At 38.0% G+C, this 21184-nt stretch overlaps 1 protein-coding gene across 3 annotated transcripts; it reads right to left on the bottom strand.

The window, feature by feature from the left end:
* Window positions 1-998: 998 nt before the first annotated feature.
* LOC121988906 (DEAD-box ATP-dependent RNA helicase 37-like) lies at window positions 999-13313 on the bottom strand. Of its 3 annotated transcripts, none has more exons than XM_042542625.1 (7): window positions 13175-13313; window positions 12183-13005; window positions 11980-12063; window positions 7836-8078; window positions 4437-4604; window positions 4138-4251; window positions 999-1851 (listed from the first exon to the last, which is right to left on the bottom strand). In XM_042542625.1, exons 2-7 carry the CDS (start codon window positions 12909-12911, stop codon window positions 1351-1353), a joined length of 1839 nt encoding a protein of 612 aa, XP_042398559.1. In that variant the 5' UTR covers window positions 12912-13005; window positions 13175-13313; the 3' UTR covers window positions 999-1350. The 3 variants fall into 3 exon arrangements, with proteins under 3 accessions (XP_042398559.1, XP_042398560.1, XP_042398561.1); XM_042542626.1 differs by having other exon boundaries at window positions 13108-13291; XM_042542627.1 differs by having other exon boundaries at window positions 13121-13291.
* Window positions 13314-21184: the final 7871 nt, after the last annotated feature.

Below are 21184 nucleotides of genomic sequence, written 5' to 3'. Positions count from 1 at the left end.
AGAAGCTGAATTATTATGATTGTGTTGTGAGACATTTGATAATGGATATTAAGGTGTTTTATTTTTATTTGGTATTTGGAAATTTTATACAGTAATTTTGGATATTCAATGTATTGAGTTTATATTATTTTAGTTATTAAGTTTATTATTCAAATGAATTTTCAAACTTGTTTAATGAGTCAGCAAAACGAGTCTTAAAATAAGCTCTAAAATGACCCTAAACTCACTTAACGAATTAGGCTTGTTAACTATGATAATCAAGCTAATAACAAACCAAACTCGAACTATTCATGATCTTGGTAATTCCAAAATAAATCCAACTTGAGTCTTATGATAAAAATTCGATTCAAGTCAAGCTCAAGTCCGAATATAATTTAAATGAACCAAACTTAAACTTAATATTGTTTAACTCTGTTCATTTATATCCCTAGATATTCATATATTAAATTACCCATGTAACACAAGTACACAATGGCTAATTTAAGTTAAAAACCTGCCCTTCAAAAATTGAAAGGTAATTATTAAATCTAATTTAAAATTTGAGCTCATAAAATAACTTGCATTTAGGAACAAGCACACTACTTCATAAGGCATATTTTTATTTTAAATATTTCAACTTAATATAAATTGGATTATTAATTTTAATTTATTTTTATGGAGCTCTTATCTTAGAGAAGTAGACCGGGCAGACACAAGCGCAGGTAAATTAAGTTCGAGCCTATTTCCACATGGTTGATCGAAAGTTGTTTCTTGACCATTGATACAATCCTTCTAAACAAATAAGCATCAATGGAATCAATAACAAACGAGTATCCCGATTCGATGTCAATAATCATCAATGGAATCAATAACAGCAGTCGAACATCCCTGATTCAATATGTCGACAATCATCGGTTAACAAGTAAAATGTTGAATGCTCAAAACTAACATAAAAGTGCTTGGAAAATAACATGAAAGGTTTCACTTGGCTGACTCAGAAATCCTTTGCTCTTCCCTGCTGTTTGAAAGCCTAACTGAATATTTTCAAAACTTGAACAAGAACCATATTACACATTTACACCCGACTAGAATAAGACTAACAGGTGAAAACAGCATGACAGGATAGAAGCAGGCGAAGATGAAACCTAACCAGAGCGTACTGGAAGAAAGACCCAATAGTTTGTCACCACCATCAATGCGTCGAGAAATATTTTAGCAAATATTCAAACCTCATAGAACTAAAGAGGTTACAAAATGAGAAAATGGGATTAAAACAGGGTATTGCTATTAATTTCGTCTATGCGAGCTAGCAAAAATTATATTGCTGAGAAGGTTTAATACCGATTTGTTCAGTTGAATGGGGGGGTGTCGCTAATCCCAAGCGCTGGAAAAGCCTGCACCGCTATACCCACCACCTTGTCCAGAAGATGACCCGTAGCCACCGCCTCCATATCCACCATGATCACCACCTCCTGCGCCCCTACTAAAATTAGAGTCCCTGCGGAAGTCACGACCACCAAATCGAGGTCCACCGCCTCGTCGGTTTCTGCCACCGCCACTGCCGCCATAGGGACGAGCTACTGCATATCGGGAAAGCCATTGTGGTACCTCCTGGTTAGCTTCCTGCATAAGCTCTGACAATGACTTAGCCAGAGAAATACTGCTCTCGTTGAAAAATGCAGTAGCCAATCCAGTCTTTCCTGCTCTCCCAGTTCTTCCGATACGGTGCACATAGTCATCAATATCATTGGGGAGGTCAAAGTTGATAACATGTGCCACATGGGGAATATCAAGCCCACGAGCAGCAACATCTGTTGCGACTAAGATAGGAGTCACACCGCTTTTAAAGGATCTAAGAGCCTGCTCCCTTTCCTATGAGATCACATGGATAAACTATAAGAAATTCAACATGATACACAAATCCTACAAAAATAAAGTGCATAAGATGAGTAAGCCCAAGACAAAACAAAACAAAAGTAGCATCCCAGGTGTTGCACCATGGTTCATTTGTTGTTATTGTTGTTTAGTGTCTGATAAACTGATCTGCTTTATCAGGTATGCTTCTATTTCATTGGACTAACAGAAATCATATCTTAGATCACAGGAAAATGTCATCTCTCAATCTGTTTGATTAATATTCTCAAAGATAATAAAAGAACAAGAATTGTGAGGTAGGATATGAATGGGGGGAGACAGTAGGACATCAGAAATTGAAGCTCATGAGTGTGTGTATATATATATACACACACAGGTTTGATACGGTGCCCGACTCCCGTGCCCGATTGGATGTGCGGGGCGCCCAGATGTCTTTGAGAGTCATCGGACAGGAGTTGGTCAAAGTAACAAGGCTATATATATATATATATTAGAATTAGAATTGTCTTCCCTATAAATTTAACACCTTTGAATGTCAGACCATGTTCGCATTATTCAGGAAAAGAACATCGCTTATATTTCCATCATAGATGGGTTCTAATTTCAACACCAAAGAACAAGCATTTAATTTCACAAACGTATAAGGCATGTCATCAAAACAAAGCAAACAGTAAAGAAAAAAATGGCACAAGTCGCTGATGAATAATGCTCACCCATCCAAAGAAAAAGAGAGAACCACAATTCAATAGAGAAGAAAAAAAACTATATAGATATAAATTAAGTACATATTTATATCACATTAACCCTTCATTTCCTTTGGCAGAATTTAGGGAGAGAGAGAAAAGACAAGGAAATTCTTTCTCCAGATTTGCACTATATTTTTTCTGTCCGAATAGATGGATATCTACTAGCTTTCACATGCAATGAAACTCAAATCTAAACATAACACGAAAATTATAAATGCGCTTATAAACATCAGGAAACATCATAGCATTAAACCAATGTTTAAACAAGTAAAATCATTAATTAACATTTGGACCTGCATATATATTTGTAATTTCATCTACTTGCTGTGGGTATCAGAACTAAATCAATGAAATTAAATCAAACATGGAAAGGAATAATTGATTTCAACAGGAAAAGAGGTTGATCCAGTGTACAGATGTAGTTGGGAGATGAATGGCTAGAATAATCAATCTAGTGGTAAGGTAAAACAATATAAAACCAAATCACCTTACTACAGTAGTAGTCGACATTTAAAAGCCATCATATATCAAACTCATTATCCATATATAAATAGAAGGTTAAGTGAAAACATAATAGTGCCTGTACAAAGTGAATACAAGGACTAGTCACTAGTGTTAATTAATAAAGAAAAATACTACATGATAATTAACTAGTTCCTTCAATTCTTATCATTAAACCTACATTAGTTATCTTAGGTTAATAAATATTACAGGTCGCATCGATCATAATTCTAAAGGCAGCAGACAATCTCTATCCACCACCCTAATTACCTCAAAATGATTAGCTGATTTCAATTCAATTTGCTGCTAGTATCACGCCTAACAAAAAGCAACATAGTGTTTCCAAATACACTCATCTTCAGGAAAAATAGCATTTGAGTCTGTTACACACTGAAGATCAGAAAGTAAAGGTTAATCTACAATATAAATTTGGTCTTAATGTGACTATGGGTGCTGTTATCTTCATGAAAACCATCATATTGTTTTAACTAATTTCACAAAGTGAATTCCAAACCATGTCAAACTTCAGAATGATCTGAATTAACATAATATGAAAGTACCAGCATGTACCAACTGTGACAGAAGTAGCACACTATTCTGTTTGGTAGATACTTTTTCTTTTACTTCTTTTCGGGTTTAGGAGATGTAAACTGATGGTAGGTACTTTTTTCTTTTAGTTCTTTTCAAGTTTAGGATATGTGCACTGCTGGCATACCAGTAAGGGTTCAATGGCACACAATGAGTAGACACTCTCAACCATATTAAGGAAGCTTAACAAGTCCGCAAACTATGTCCGTACCTCAAGTGGGACTTTTATACTGAAAAATGCACAAAAAACTACCAATTATTCAATAAAATGAGAGTTTTAAGCATAAATATATTATTTAAAGAAATGCCTAAAACCATACTTAATCCCAATTTTCAGCTACATATTAGACTGGTTATTATCATGAGTACACAAGCCTAGTATACTTTGTATTGGTTAAAACAACCATACGATGGAGCATCCATCTAAAACACAATGAAGGCAAATCACCTGCTGTGATCTATCACCATGAATGGTGGTTGCTGGAAACCCATTCATACACAACCAATGTTCCAGTGAATCAGCTCCTTTCTTTGTCTCCACAAAGACCAAAGTCAAAGCTTGCTGCAGGGAAGAGACAATTCTATCAGTTATTCTGATTAATGAATAGAATTCCTGTGATACCCCACAAAAAAAAAGCATTTGCATGAACAGAATGCAAGTCTTATTAGTTTTCTCTTTTAGCTAAATTTAGAAAGCAATCTTCAGTATAAAGGCAGAAAACTAAGAAGGTATGAACGAGGTTGGACCTTGCCAGGGGTTTCATTAGCTCTTTGGCCATGGAGAAGGTCCATGAGGTAGCTTCTTTTGTCTGAATCTGGAACAAATTCAACTCTCTGGACAATTAAATCAGTACTGGAACCAACCCTTCCAACAGCCAGAAAGATGTAATTGTAAAGGAAGTCAGAGGCCAATCTCTGCATATGAGAATAATTTACATGTCATTTTATACACAATATAAAAAAAATGGTTATACAAAAAAAATGGTATCAAATTGAAAAAAAACACATGGAACAACCACTAAAAAGTCATAAGCAAACAAAGATGATATGTATAAAGCTTGTCAATCTCACAAAATTGGGCCTGTACTTAAGCCTGGGAAAACAGGTCGAGCTTGCAACAACTAAAACACACACACGACTTATGTATTGGAAAAAAAAAAAAGTGAAAAGGACAACCCCATGCCATCACACCATACCACCCCATTCCTTTTTTCTTTTCTTTTTTTCTGCCCCACGGGGTTATCTGGAGCGGTTAGTGCGTAGAAGCTTGCCACTTGAGAGCGTGGGTTCAAACCGCGGGGTAGTCAGGACGTAATTTCCTGGTCCCTGTGCACCTCTTCCCACTGCGCACTAACTTCTCCAGCTACCGTGATTTACCTCCCTCGTGAAGACCTTGGGCGTGGTGCGGCGGGAGCGCTGGGGGCGAGCGATATCGTCTTTTGCCACTGTTCTCTCTTTTTCTTCTTTCTTCTTCTTTTCCTCCTGCACCTCTCCTCCTCCTCCTCCAACGAAGAGCAGAGCAGGCAGTTTTACTGTCTTTTTCTCCAGCCACCGACCCTTGCTTCCCCTTCCCTGCTTCTTGGCAGCACTGTCGGAGCTCCTTAAGAGTTTGCTGGAGCTCGCCAGACCACCAGAAAAAAGGAGAAAAACAAAGTCCTAGTTGCTGCCCTCTTTTCTAGCCAAGCACAGCAGTCACCAGAGATAGCTGTGGTCTTCGCCAAAGCTCGCCGAGACAACCGGTGAAAAGGGAAAAGGTTTTCCTTTCCCCTTCACTATCCCAACAGCCTTCTTTGTTTTCAGCCTTCCCTAACCGGCATTGTTACCTATCGTTTTCTCCAACAGCAGCTAGGGCTGCTGTCCTTTTCATGGCAGCACCGCCGAACCCGCCGGAGTTAGCTGAGACGGCCAGCGACAAAGGGAAAACAACCCTAGTTTGCTGCCCTCTCCTAACAACAAGAGAGACACATTGCTGCACTCTTTTCCGGCAACCACAACAACCCTAGAAGGTATACTTTATGTTAATCGATTTGTAATTAGAATGGATAAATAATCAGATCATAATGAAGGTCTAGTTTAGAACTGAGAAATATTACGAACAAGCGAGATCGAAAATGATCCTTTCACTTCAAGTCGTAGATAATGTTCAAATCTTATATAGTTATTCTTATTGGGTATCATTTTGAGTATTTGAGTTATTGTTGTATTATGTTTGTAGATACGAGCTCGAGTGGAGCATGGTGATCTGCCGACACTCAAAGATTTTGCTATACATAAAGTGGGTAACTTCGATCCTTTGACTCTTTAAACATTACCCTGTGCATGAATAAATAGAGTAATTGATTATATATATATATATGCTTGTATAACTGTTTTAAAAAGGGGATTCAAATAGTATTTAAAATAATGAAATGAGGGTTTAAAATAATTAAATTGTTTAAGGGTAAATAATTGATATTATTTCCTATTCACAAGTGGGTTCATATGGAGGTTAATATGGAATGAGTTGTTTTAAAAATTAAACAAACATTCTGACCTTCCATAGTCCGTGCTTTTGATATTCTTCCTGCTGATACTTGTAGCTTTTTGATTGATAATTTTTACCTATGAAACCTTTGATAATACTTAAATGAATTAATATATTTATATGAAAAGTTGACTTGGATTGATCGTTTAGACTAACCAATAAGACGCTTAGAATGAAACAATGATGGTAAAAAGGATTAAGTGAAATAATAAAAATGGTAAATGAAGAATACTAAAAAGTGAAAACTATGAGCCTAGCTTTATACCAGAACTTTATATCGGAGTACTAGACCACCCACATGTTATTGTGGTAGCGCGGTGGCCTGGTCCAGAGTACCTAACTGTACACGCGAGGCATGGTGGCGTGATGTAGTCCTCTGTCAGTGTTTATTATGTCTTCCACCGGTGAGGGCCGATAGCCCGTACGTTAAATAACGTATACACAATATTATACTCTGAGAAGGCTTTTAGCCTATACACATGACATTACACTCTTGACGATATTAGCTTAGGTGATTCACTTTTTAGTTGATTTATCAAATTTAGACCATTGATATACATGTTGATATTATACCATGGATGAGATGTATTAAATAATAAGACTTGAGAATTGATTTAAATTGATGATACAAATGATGAGAACGTGAAGTTGATTATACATATATATTTATGTATAAATGGAGAATTTTAAGAATTAAAGTTGTAATAAGAAATTGTGATTTACTATACTTCTTGACTTCTTAAACAAGATTAAATTCATACACATCTCTCCTGATTACCCACTTAACCATTTGGCTTACTATCTGCATTCCTTGGCCTCCAATTTTGTAAGCACAGGATCTTTTTGATATTATAGTTGGTCCCGACTTTACATAGCGCTGCTAGATCTCGACGTGTTGATTGCTGGTTTGCTTTATTTTCGTTCCGTTGTATTTATGTCTTGTTTCATATGTCGTGTTACTTATATACTTTTGTTGTCTACGAAAAAAGATTTTATATATATATATATATATAATTGATAAATTTCTCGATTATTCTATTTAGATGGTTCTTAGGTTTTCTTTTATTATACGGTCACCGAGTGGGTACCTCCCAGTGTGCGGGAATTACACCCCTGGGGCGTAACAACTTAAAAATCATAAACAAATGTCTTGAACCTATTGAAAGTACTAGACCTTGTAATTATCGTAATCAACACTATCACATCTCAGGATCATTGTAACACTGATTATGAAGAACAAGTTCTGATCAAATCTACCTAGACCGCCTCTTCACTGGTCGCGGCATTAAACAACTAAACACTGTCATTAACTGCTATATTCCAATTTATAATATAGTATTGCAAAGCATGTGAGGCATCTAGTTATAAAAAATTAGGCAAAATAGAACAATAGCTAAAATATCAATTATACATGCCATGAATATTGTAAAAGCAGCATGCCTCTGTTGAAAATCACATGTAGCTTCACATTATGATTTTATATTGCAAGAATTCAGAAACATAAAAGGGAGTTTTAGTATGCCATTTAATCAAAAGAATAAGAAAACAACTACATAAAGTGATTTTACAAATAAAATGAAACAAAACATCAAATAATACACTGTTTGACATGTATGACCAACCTGTATCTCCTTTGGAAATGTAGCACTAAACAGCATTGTCTGCCGCTGACCTGGTGGAGGCATATCCATTTGCTCCACAATTCTCCTAATCTGCGGCTCAAAACCCATATCGAGCATTCTATCTGCTTCATCCAATGCTAAATATCTAATATTTTGTAATGACACTCTAGCCCTCTCAAGCAAATCCACTAAACGACCTGGAGTTGCCACAAGAATGTCAACTCCTCTCTCCAAGTCCCGCAACTGGCAAAAGAATATTCTGTAAACTAGTATTCCATTAAATAAAAACAAATTCCAGCATAAAATATGATGTACAATTGCTAATCTAGTTCACAAATGATGTACAAAAGAGGCATAAAAGCATAGAGGGTTGAAAGGGTAAATGAACAAATAGAAAATACGCATCTGATAGTACTGTGATAATCAGGCAAGTAGCAACCTTGAACAGAAGGGCAAGGTAATGAATGGCAGCGACCAAGATAATGTATGACAGTATGAGCATTCTAAATTCTAATTAAATAGAAACAACAGTGAACATTTGGCTCATTGTTAAGCAGGCAATGATGCATACTCAACAATAAGCTAAAAACTATACAACATGGTCTGGGTAATGAAAACAACCGTCTGCATGGCATGCTGCAATTTGCAGAGATAAGCCAATGAATGCATAAAATTGATCAAAATATTTTTGAGGTCCAGAAATGAAACTGTAATATAAAAGGCAACTTGATGCTAGTAAGGTAACATATAATACAGCAATTTTGTACTCTACAAGGAAGCCAAAGCAACATTTAGTGAATAAAAGATGCAGTATTTCTTTTTCAACAAAAAAGTAGTCCTCAAGAAAACTACATGGATACACCTAGGGACAAAATGGTAGTGAGACATGGAATTCATGCCACATACAATATAATAACAGTTTTACAGCTAAGCTAGAACAAGGACAACAGGACACCAAAGAAACATTTAGTGAATAAAATATGCAGTATTTCCTTTTCAACAAAATGCTAGTTGTCTGGAAAATTACAGGGACGCGCCTAGGGAAAAAAGAAGTGATACATGGAATTCACATTACATGCAATATAACAACAATTACAGCTAAGCTAGAGGAAGGACAACAGGATATAGTAAGGTATATACATACGATGGAAAACTATGATGTTACGTATGTAGTCATGTTGCTCTATAACACTAAATTTACACACAAATTCACAAGTGAATATCAGGAAGAAGTATCTTGAAACAAATTAATTTTGAAGTGCTGTCTTCAATTTTAATCCAAATGACTTTTTACTCCAAACTATGATGCAACAGTTATGTAGCTTGTTGCTCTTGAATTTTAATCCAAAAAACGTTATAATTGTTAATAGCCATGTATTTAGATATAATAAAGGTTAGCGAAGTGTAATTGCAGGATTATAACTGATTTGAGTTTATGTCAACATGCTACATTTGAAGCATTCCAAGTGTCAGCATATCATCATAATGGTACCAAAACTGTACCATTCCAGATGGAGATCCAAAATCAAGCACGAATCAAAATTTTAAGCATTGAAATAGAGAATACTTAATGAGAAGAGAGATATTGGAAGAGACAGATAAAGGTTAGTCTCATATTAAACCACGGCAATGCAGGAGAGATGACAGAGTAGAATTTATTAACACAAACTTGATATCAAAAAATAATAACAAATATTGCAATTCTGACATATCACCTAAAGAAAGAGATAATTTTCCCTCTATGTGTTAATTATTATCACCTAGCTTTTTCCAGTCATGATTCTTCTTTCTTAATCCAGACTTGTCTTTTTAAGCACTGAATCCCTTTTATTGAAATGCCCTCAGTTTTTCCTTAAACCTGCTTCTCTTATAAGTGGGTCATACTTGGGTTGAAGCCCAATTTCCTCTGAGCTCTAGGATGGACATTAGGGACAAGACTGAAGCTCAAAAGGACATTCCATATATGGGCTCACTAGCCTTTGGTTCATGTTAAAGTCAGTACTTTTTAGGTGTTGTCAGAGCAATTTGTGATCTCATTGACATGGCAAAGACACTCTCAATGAGCTGATAGAGTGGCAATTAGTGGAAGGCAAGATCTAGCCATGGTTGTTGGAGCAAAAGGGGAGATGGATGAGGTGGGAGCACTTGAATAGAGCAATTACAAGGTTGAGTTTTTCTTTGTTAAAAGTCATTCTGCAAATAGAGGGGAGAAAGCTTGGTGAGACTGTTTCCTTTGTGGTCTCAACCATAATGAGAGCATTAGTGTGAGACCACCTTCAGAATTGACATTTGCAAGTCATCAGAGCTGATCTTGTATAAGAGAACATGATCTCAACTTCTTTGGATTAGGTTGAGAGAGGAGATATGATCCCCTTCTCTTGGTTAATGTTGGAGCAAAGATCAAATCAAATAAGAAGAACAGTTGCTTGCATCTCAATAGTGAAGAAATCAGTGTTCTAAATGGCGGTCAAGGCGGCCGCCTAGGTGCCGCCTAGGCAGGAGGCGGGCATCAACCGCACCGCCTCAGGCTGAGGAAGTGCTTTAGACGGTAACTCACCTTCTTCTGCCACCGCCGCACCTGGAATCGTCGTTGCTGCCATTTCACCACCACGACATGTTCAGATGCATGGTTTGGGCTCTACAATGAGTTCGGATGCATCACGCAAGCCCGAGCACGGCGTCTGAGTCTTGCAATGCGTCCGGACGCATCGTGCAAGCCCGGACAAGTTGCCCGAGCTCGGTGTCGGGCCTGGAGGCATCACTTGGGCCCAGCGATAGGCCTCGACACGTTGCTCAGGCTAGTGACACGTCTGAACTCGTTGCGCAGTCCCGGCAATCTGCCAAACTTGTCGCCCGACTAAAACAAAGTACGCGGATAAGTTGTAAATTAGGATTTAATTAAATTACTTTATGTTAACAATTTTAATCAACTACTAACTATGATAGGGATAATTTAAATAGACTTAATTAAAACCTAATAAAGTTATCATATTAATTTTATATATATATATATATATATATATATATTATTTTTTATTTCTAAATATATAAATTAAATATTTAATTTTTAATTAATATATTTGATTAAAAGTAAATATGATAAAGAATAATGATTATTTATAATATTATGTATAAAAAAAGTAAAAAACATTCAACCATCTAGGTACTGCCTAGGCACCGCCTAAGCGGCCGAGGCGGTAGGCGGCCACTGACCACCCGCCACCGCCTGCCGTCATTTACAACACAGGAAGAAATAGATGTTTTACATAGAAAATTGGATTGGTAATGCAATGACAAGAAATGGGGATGAGCAAATCAATGCTAGGATAAGGATGTAGTGGTTGCAATGAGAGAGAAACATAATAAAAGATTAAAAAAATCATTATGAAGAGGGAAAAAAATCGTGCAGATGAAAGAAAATTAAGGATTTACAATGGTGAAGAACAAAAAGGTCACACTTTCACATCAAACTCAGGCCTCACTTAATGTGATTGATGATGAAAATCTAAGCCCGTGAGAGATCCCACACAGACACTAGTTGAAAAGTGAAAATATTGTATTATTATTCCTATTCCAAGATAACTATAGAAATTGACATAGGACTCCGGAGTAATCCTAACAGCTTTATAAACCCTGTGGAACTAAATCTATAATCTCAATTATAACTCATATAAAAGTATAACACTTATCAAGTGCATAACACTTATCAAGTGCAAAATCTGATTCAAAAATGGCAATGGCAACACACCAAAAATAGAGCTTTATTTACTTCTAAAAAAGGTAGGGATAAAATTCAGAAGAATCATACAATTTCATACCTTACAATAAATCTATATACCAACAACACGACTTGATCAAAGGCACAAAGTTCATACAATAGGACCTATTATACCTAAACAATTAAAAAATTGAAAGGATCTTACTGTACTAACTAGCTAGATTTTCACAGTAGGTATAAAATCACAGTCGCATATTTGTGCCCTTCGAATAACAAGGTACTTTTCCTTCGACTAAATCAATTGCACAGACAGTCAATGAGCTGTGTATATCATCAATTGTCTCATTACCTCAACATTATCAAGTTTGTGATAATAGAATTTTGTACTTCAAAGACATAATGCGGTCAGGGAAACAGAATGAGAACCTGTTGATTAATCGGAGCACCACCATAGGCAACAACAACCTTTACACCAGTTTGATAAGAGAACTTTCTGGCTTCCTCATGTATCTAGGGAAAATAATCATCAATGGCCAGAAAAAGTTGGAAGTCAAGGATTAAGAAGGAAATCAGGAAAGAAACAACTGCCAACAAAACAAAATATGATTTAGGTTATCAAGTGAGCATACTTGGATAGAGAGCTCTCGAGTAGGTGACAAAATCAAAGCCATGGGATAGACAGTCCTAGAGCCTCTTTGCCGTTGTGATGGTGGTCCTCTCATGATCCCAGAGATTATTGGAAAGCAGAAAGCAGCTGTCTTTCCAGACCCAGTCTGAGCACAGGCCATCAGGTCCCTACCAGCAACGGATATAGGGATGGCGTAGCGCTGGACTGGTGTTGGCTTCACATACTTGCACCTCCTAATGTTCTGGTTTAACCCTTCCCCCAAATCGATCTCTGCGAATGTGTTCACAGGTGGGGGCACATTATCACCGCTAGTCTCCACCGGAATGTCCTCATAAGCATCAAAATTGATGCCAGTGTTCTCCTGATCATCAAAAACAGCTTCGTGGGTTTCCTCCTCATTGACAAATGGATTTGCTTCCTGCTCCCTGCGGTCCCAACCTCCGCCTCTGGTGTTCCAACCACCACCACCACCACCTCGGCCACCACCAGCACCAGAACGACCTATATCACGGGAAGGAGCGGACCAGCGGCTTCCAGTAGATGCTTGTGGAGGAAAAGCAGAAGGCAATCTAGCGGCAGAAGGGCCGTTCGCAACCACAGGGGCCTCTGAAGTTTGTGGCCGGTTACGAAGATGAGGGGGAACGTAGGAGTTAGTTCGACGAGGGGCAGTATCTGTTGCGGCCGCCGAGCTCTCGGCGTTCGCGACTGCATCAGCCCATGAAGAGCGCATGGTTGACGAAACAAATAAAAGGAAAAAATTGTACTGTCAATTGAGCAAGAGATCTAAGTAGAGCTGCCGATCATCAACCCCAAATTGTGTTTTCCTGCAAAAGAAATATATATAACAATCGTACACCTTTCAGAACATCGACGAAGGTAACAAGGGGAAAAACAGATCTTTTGATGAGGAAAAGAAGAACACGGACAACAAAATAGTAACTTTTTGCTCTCTTCTCGGAGATGGCGGTATTATGAATCGGAAGGGGGAGATACCTCGATAGAAAGCAGCGAGGAAGAGAGAGAGGAAAGAGGCCACAAATGGCGAGATGGGAAGGACGGACGAGAAGAAAGAAACCCTAATTAGCGGATTGAGGGGTGTATTCGCGCGCGTATGTTTTGGAGACTCGGCCAAGGTTACATTATTTACATCCTGTAACAGATTGTACAAATGTAGACGTTACTTACTCATCCGACCTCAAAATAAGGAAATATTACACAAGTTATGTCTCCTCGAGATGAATGTACTTGTTAAATAATTATTATTTTGCACCCTGGAATTTGATTCTTTTCTGAAATACTCCTAAAGTTTTTAAAATTCCTGTTATTGCCAGCTGATTGGTTTCCGTCTTATAAATGTAAGACTTAATTTTTTTTTAAATTACAAATGTTCATTTTGTCTTATTAAATGAGGACCAATGGTGTAGCGGGTATCTAAGGATTTTATCTGGTAGAAACCAAAAAAAATAAACATAAAAAATGTTTTAAAAACGAGGCTATGCTAATTTAGAATTGTATTGTTTCAAAATTAGTGTTTTATCTTAAAAAAAATCTATTGGTTATCAAAATAAATCAAAAATATTTTTGAAAGCCCATCTAAGTAAACATTCTTATAATTGTCATATAAAAAACAATCTATAGTGCACTGTAAATAAAATTTTGAGATGTTTGATTAACCCGAGTCTAACCGTTGTACCATTTCTTAGGGTTGTGTTTTACTTTTTCATTCCATGTATTGTTTTGATTATTAATGATATGTTATGAGCAAAGCACGGGGTGATTTATTATCTTACACAGCGACACTGATTAGTTTTATAACTTTTTATACGATAATAATTTTATTGATGTTGTTCGAAAATGGAGAACATAATTGATTAAAGCTATGACTTTATGGTTAATTGAGTAAAAATTTCATGTGGTCCTATAAGAAAAGGAGCATTAGCACTGGACCAAGAAGGGGGTTCCTAATGTTAACCCTCCGACGCTCAAGTCAGTTCTCAATACAGTGAAGAATGGTAGAAAAACTATAATAGTGAGCTATTCAATAGAAAAGTAACACATACCTCCGTCTGTGGATTGAAACCTCCTTTTATAATATCACTGTAGTGTCTGTATACGCATCTCAAAGTGTGCGCACGTTTTTTCAAACGTCTAAGAAAATACAAGTCAAAAAGTATTATTATTAACACATTTCCTTAAGCGAGCATACAAATCTCTGATGTGTTAGACTGGAAGCTTCTAAAGTATGATTTATCTCCTAGACATGCTCTGTTGTCAGTGGCACAAACCTCCAAAAGGATACAATGAGATATGTAGGTGGATCCCATTGTAGGCCAACCAAAAGTCGCTCAGTGGGGATGTCCCCGCTTGATTGTACTAACAGAGCTATCTTACTTCACCCGACTTTCTAGTTGTCGAAGGGATGCCTTTCATCCAACCAACTATAAAGTCCAATCAGCTGGGATGGTGGTTCGAGGGCTTTACGGCTTGTCTCTTAACCGCATTCACAGGTTCTCCGCAGACAACCGTCCGGATAGCCACGTCCGACCGACCTTGTGGCCATTTCGGCTAACTACGCCCGGTCGATCGACCTGGCTTTTAACTGCCCTGACTTTGACTTCCACATCAATCGCTCTTCCCTGCTTTGACCCATCTTTAGTAGGGTGCATCTTCATCACCGTATCACAAACCTTCCCTTTAAATCTAGTCGAAAGAGACTGCAAGTCCGACTGATTGGACGATTAGTATATTCTGCAACTCTTCTTCCAGATCGGGTGTTTTAGGGTTTAGAATCATTGCTCGGCTATAACATTTATTGTTCTTGCTATTTACCAAGAAATTAACTTTTCCTCGACCGGACGTACTAAGGTTTAGAGTCGTCACTCGACTATGAACATTACTACTCTCATCGCTTTTCAGGAAGTTGATCTCTTCTCTAAGATGGATGCCACTCGGATTCAACACGAATGACATTCAACTATTGGCTAAATACCCGCTCGACCACTTCATCCTCTAAGGTTGATGTCGCTCAGATCTGCTGTGGATCACACTTAGCCGTTTGCTAAGTTATTTATGGTCTTTCTCCCGATCGGAGCACTTATACTTAGTGTTTTTTAATTGTTGCTCACATCACCCTGATTTCTTATACATAGTTCAAATCCTTAATCATGTGCTCTCATTCCTCATTAATGTCATCTGTAATCAAATGTCACATGTCGCCTTTTCTTGCCGCCACATGTGTGATGTGGCAGACGACTGTTTGGATCCAATGTGACGACTGCCTTTTCAAATTCAGCCGCTAGGAATAAACCTCATTTTCTTAAACCCTTAATCGGATGGCACATGGTAGCCGCCCCTAAGGTTTTTAAACCCTTAATTTCTTTAGGAGTGTCAAAAATGAACCCGACCTGATGACCCAACCCGAGTCAACCTGAAAAAAATCAGGTTCGAGTTAGCCATTTTTGGGTTCAGGTTGAAGGGTTAAAAATTTTTGGGTTAGGTCGGGTCGGGTTGACCCAGGTTGACCTAATAAAGGGTTTAGTGGGTTTTTTTGGATTAAATCAAATTTTATTTTGAAAACTAAGATGTTTTATGTATATTAATATCATGTTTATATGATAATGATGGAGTACTAAAATAAAAGTGAAGAATTATAGGAAAAATAATTTTAAAAAATCATTTTGAATCAAATTTTTGGGTTATCCGGGTTCGGGTTGGTCGGGTTCGGGATTAGGAGTTTTGGGTTGAACTCGAGTTCGGGTTGGGTTAAAGAAAAAAAAAACTCAACCTGACCCAACCCACCCGAATTGACACCCTCAAATTTGTTTCTTTCTCGCATCCACAGCTTCATCTTCTTCTCGCTCGCCTTCGGCCAGGATTAAACTTCATTTTCTTAAACCCTTAATTGGACTACTTAGGGCAGTCGCCCCCAAGGTTTTAAAACCCTTAATTTCTTTCTTCCTCGCATCCACAGCTTCCTCTTCTTCTCGCTCGCCTTCTTGCTCTCTCTTCTCTGTTTGTCGTCGACAATCCCTTTTTCTAGTAAGCTCTTCTCCTTTCTCCCCTTCAATCTTCACCTTCTCTCTTTTATTCCAGACGCGCTCTCCTCCCCCCCCCAGCTATCCCCAGGTTGTGGTATATCTCCACCACGTCTGATTTCAAAGGTGATGAGGTCAATCAAATGAAGATGACCTACCACATTTTTGACGATTATAAAATTGTCATCCCTTCTGCCTATGCTCGCCTTCATACGCCTCCAGATGACTTCCTTCCTTTCTTCAAAGACCAACTTTATGTCGATCTGTAATTTTCCATTCATCCATTATTTTCCAAAGTCTGTAAGTACTTCCACATTCCCTTGCATCAGTTGATGTCTAACTCCTTTAGATTACTATATGGGGTTGTCGTACTATTCCATGTATACGGAATTTCCCTTTTACCCCGCATTTTCTACTATTTCTATTATCCAAAATTATCTGAACCAGGAACCTTTCTCTTCCAGGTACGAATGGGCGCTGTCTACTTTGATAAGATTCCCACCTCTAATAAGGGTTGGAAGGACCATTATTTCTACATTCGACTTCCCAACCGGCCCACCTTCCCTACTGGCTGGCAAATGAAGCTGCCAAAGTCCCCTGCGCTGACAAAATATCAATGGGAACCGACCTACCTCCAAGCGGCCACGCACCTAGCCGATCAGAAGTATTACATCCACAAGTTACTACTGGAGGGATTCCTATATATGTTTGGTCTGAGTCCCATCCGAACCCACCTGCCCAGCTCCTTAGCTAAGTCATTTCGCTAACTATCATTTTTTAATCTAACTGATTTCTTCTTCTTTTTTGCAACTCAAGTTGTGTTTAAATCATTGATGAGCGGCTCCAGTAAATTAACTAATGCGAAAATCAACATAAAGGGGGCAGCCAAGCTGGAAAGTCATGGGTGCTTGCCAGTCGAGCATTCGGAAGAGTAGACCAAAGAAGCAAGTCGAGCGGCGGCAAGCGACACCATGGCTGCCACAAGTGAGCTTCCACCTGCACAGCCCTCCATGATCCCAGTGGCAGTCCCTTCCGAGTCGACCACCTCCAGTGAGCCCCTGATTCACCACCAACGAAGGAAGAGGCTTCGGTGGGAGACTTCCTCTCTCTCAGAGGCTTCAATTCTGCAAACCTATGCAGCTGCTTCATCTCCTTAGCCTCCATCCGAACGGGACGAGAGCTCTTCCTCCGCTGTCCCAAAAAGGATGGCTGGTTTGCTGACACCACCATCGTCCAATCAGACTCCCTCTTGTCCAAGCTGCCAGCTGGGACGATGATAGCGCAGCCAATTTCTTACTTGTCGTCTCCGCCTGCCAACTCAGTTGCCCTTATTTCAATCATCCATTTCTCCCCAATGTCCAAGTTCAAGGGACGATGATAGTGCAACCTTTGGATCTGAGCGCCCTTAGGTATATTATGTTAGAATTTGAGGTATGTCCTAAGGCAATCGTCTTACGATTCTTTTCTATTTATTTGATAAGTATAGATTCACTATTTGAGTGCATATTATATGTTTGATTGTCTTAAATTCATTACTAAATGTCCATAATATAATTCATAGCATGAGAGAATTTGTGATTGGATCACAACTAGTAATTATCTCTACATGTATAATTTTGAATATATTGAAAAATTTTAAGTCGTCGAACTGATGCATTTGGATATCACCAATTCTGTAAGACTAACACGGGTTATACTCCTTGGTTCAGCCAAGCAGCTGCTTTCTAACTGGTTGGAGACATTGGGATGTCGAGAGTTAAACGTGGATGCTAGTTACGATAATTAGTTCATTAAAGTGACTCGTTGTAAGACTTCATATGGTTCTCTACATATATATAGATATGTTTGTGAAGTTCTTACTGCATCACGAGTGCAAGTTTCCTTCGACTTGAGATATACAAGTTATCTTAGTTATAAACACTTATCCTTTGACATCTCAAGTAAGCATCTTATTGAGGGGTAGACTCGGGATAATTAGGTATAAGTTGAAGTGTCCGAAGGTGTTTGGATATCCCACAAACGATTCATCACTTCTTACGAGGAGATGTATACCCTATGACCACTCGTTAAGATTATCACTCAAAGTCTTTGGCCAAAACATCACATATTAAGAGTACGAGACTCTCGTACACATGTACGAGTAATTTGAATCCGTAGAATGAGGAAGTATTACTTGGGCTAAGTGTGACATAGTCATCCTAGTGGGGACAAGACACATAGACCATCTCCTGAACCAAGTGGGTATAAGACGAGTGAAATGAACGAGGCATGACTCACTGTAGTTGCTGAAGGGTTTAGAATTAATTCTAAAATTAACTATGTTTTTTTCAACTAATTGCGAATCATGATGTACTACTAGGTGACACTGATGATCGTTCTATAATTAAGTAGTTAATTATGGAAGGCCAAGGTAAACTGGGAACCTATTAGGTCACACGTATTAACGAGTCTCTAAAAGACGTAAAACAAGTTAAACAATAAGATTCTTAGATCAAGAGATAAATGTTTGGTTGGACCATACATAAGATAAATATGAAAATATTTATCGTAATGGAAGCGCGGATGAGCCACATCTCTTATGAAATAGTTGGACCATATTTAGTTTAATCATGAATTAGTCATGAACTAACTTGGTTTAGTTTTCAACCAAACCAATGGATTAATGGGTTAATTTTTAGTCAAGGGATAATGGATTGGATTTAGGCTTTCTAATCCAACTCGTTAATGAGGGCTATATATTGATATGGTTGAGAGAAAGATATACACATGAGATCATTAATTGACTAATAAGGTTTTTGGAAAACCTTAACCTAATTTTTCTTCTCCTCTCCCTCTCCCCTCTCTCTTTGCCGCCGCCAATAAGGGAAGCCCTTCCCCTTGTTGTCGTGACCACCACAAGGAAAAAATCTCTTCCTTGTATGCTTCTCTTCCTCTTCCTCTTCCTCTTGATCCCTTTTCTTCGCCCGTGGCTAGTAACTTCCGAAGGAGAAGCTTGAACTCAAGGAGTTGTTTTGAGGAGCTCGACGTAGATACGAATAGAGGCAAGGTTCGACAACGCCGCTATGGTTGATGCCCTTCTCGTTACAGGTCATCCGTAAGGTACACCTAGCGTAAATTTACTTTCTATAAAAAATTTAATTATGCGATCATGTTTGGCATGTTGTATCTTTGTATGCGTGTGGTGTGTGTGATGTAATAATTTAGAAATTATTATTGTTTTATTTTTCACTGCACATGTTTACGAAATATGTTTTAGCACACACCGCATCGAGCATATCCCAACACATTCGTACTATTCATCGAATGTGCCTTCCAAGCCTTTGAAGGCGCCTTCAGTATTGTTCACAGAAGGCGTCTTCAAAGCCTTTGAGGGTGCCTTCAACACTGTTCATTCGGGCAAGTTAACTTTCCTTGTCAACCATTTTTTACTTCGTTCGCTTGGGTGATACTCCTGCCATTCGAAATTGAGCTCACCTGAACCCAACTCCGACCTTCTCCTAGAGCTGCCTTCCTCCCAGGCTTCTCATTCCTCAAACCATAATGCTCGTCCTTCTCGTCCACCTGTATACTCTTCCGTAACACTTTGTCCTTCGGATGCACTGAGTCCATCGACTCCCTTCCTGTGCCATCTTTCTCGCTAGCTGCGTCTTCCGCTCAACTTTTTGTGTCTTAAGCTCCTGCACACTTAAATACAATGATCAAACATAACAGGACCTAACTGAACTTGGTCGACCATATCAAAACTATCCGGGGTACTTACAATCTCTCCATTTTTGATTTGCATCAACCCGAGTCCAAGTTAGGGTAAAAATTACAGTAAAATAAAAGTGATAACAAATTGCTTGCAAACAAATAAGTAAAAATTCTAAATCCTAACTTCCCCTAAACTTGTACATATTTCTCTCCCTTTGATCACATCAAAAAAAAATTAGGAAAAATAAAATAAACTTTTTAGAAAATTTGAAATATTTCTCTAGGGGTACTTAACAAAAAAGTAAGCTAACATGGTTTAGAAATAATCAGTAGAAAATGTTTTCATAAAAAAAATTAGTAACGAATATAGTTAAATTATTTTATTTAAGCAATCAATTTTGTGAAAAAATATTTTTCAACTTGGAAAATTCTTCTAAACTTAAAAAAACTCAACGAAAGCTAATTTTGAAAATATTTCATTTTGTATAGATAAAGTTTTGAGCAAAAAGTTTGATTAGAAAGTTAAAAAATGATTGATTTTATCGACAAAAATAAATCAGGTAAATTAAATTTCTAATATGCAAATAAAAATTTATTTAATTATCTAAAATGATTTAGGAACCCAAAATAAATTATGTCCTACTGGGTTAACCAAATATTTGTGTGGTACATAATTTTTAGAAAATTTTCTAATTTGTCCCTGGTGATTTATAATGTATCAGTTGATTTTACCATAATTTTTAAATCTTAGTTTTCTATAGTAATTAGTGTTGGGACCGAAAATGGAGCGAGAGGGGGGTGAATAGCTCGTCGCGCTCTCATGCTTGGTGTTGCTTGCTTCTTGCGATTATGTACAGCGGAAATATACAAGAAAACAACACTAAACGCTAACACTAAGGATTTACTTAGTATCCACCTCAAGGAGAGGTGACTAATCCAAGGATCCCCACACTCACGCACCCTCCACTATGAAAACACTCCTTTACGGTAACTACCGAAGGCGGAGAAGTCCTACAAGCTCACAGTACAAGAAGAAAGGGAAGGGAAATATAATACAAGCAAAAGCTTACAAGATATGCACAAGAAACCCTAACCCTAGCTTCTTCCTTGCATCTTGACTTGGACGTGCACCAGCACAAGCCTCCAAGAACCTTCAACATCTAGCGTGAGAGTTGTGGAGAAGTCGCTGCGAAGATTTGTTGTCGCTGGAAAAGAAGGTCGAGAGATATCTGTGTAGAGAGAAACGCTCGCCAACAGCTAAATACGACGCCAACGG

The sequence above is a fragment of the Zingiber officinale genome, chromosome 6B (genome assembly GCF_018446385.1).
Source record: "Zingiber officinale cultivar Zhangliang chromosome 6B, Zo_v1.1, whole genome shotgun sequence".
NCBI classification, from domain to species: Eukaryota; Viridiplantae; Streptophyta; class Magnoliopsida; order Zingiberales; family Zingiberaceae; genus Zingiber; species Zingiber officinale.
This window is presented reverse-complemented; position numbering and strand designations above follow the sequence as displayed.

Bases quoted from the DNA above. Each gene is read 5' to 3' on its own strand.
- LOC121988906 (XM_042542625.1), bottom strand. From the start codon at position 12,911: ATGCGCTCTTCATGGGCTGATGCAGTCGCGAACGCCGAGAGCTCGGCG. The intron at 8,079-11,979 runs GTTCTCATTCTG...TTCTTTTGCCAG, and splicing joins GTGCTCCGATTAATCAACAG to TTGCGGGACTTGGAGAGAGG. The intron at 1,852-4,137 runs GTGATTTGCCTT...GTGATCTCATAG, and splicing joins ATGGTGATAGATCACAGCAG to GAAAGGGAGCAGGCTCTTAG.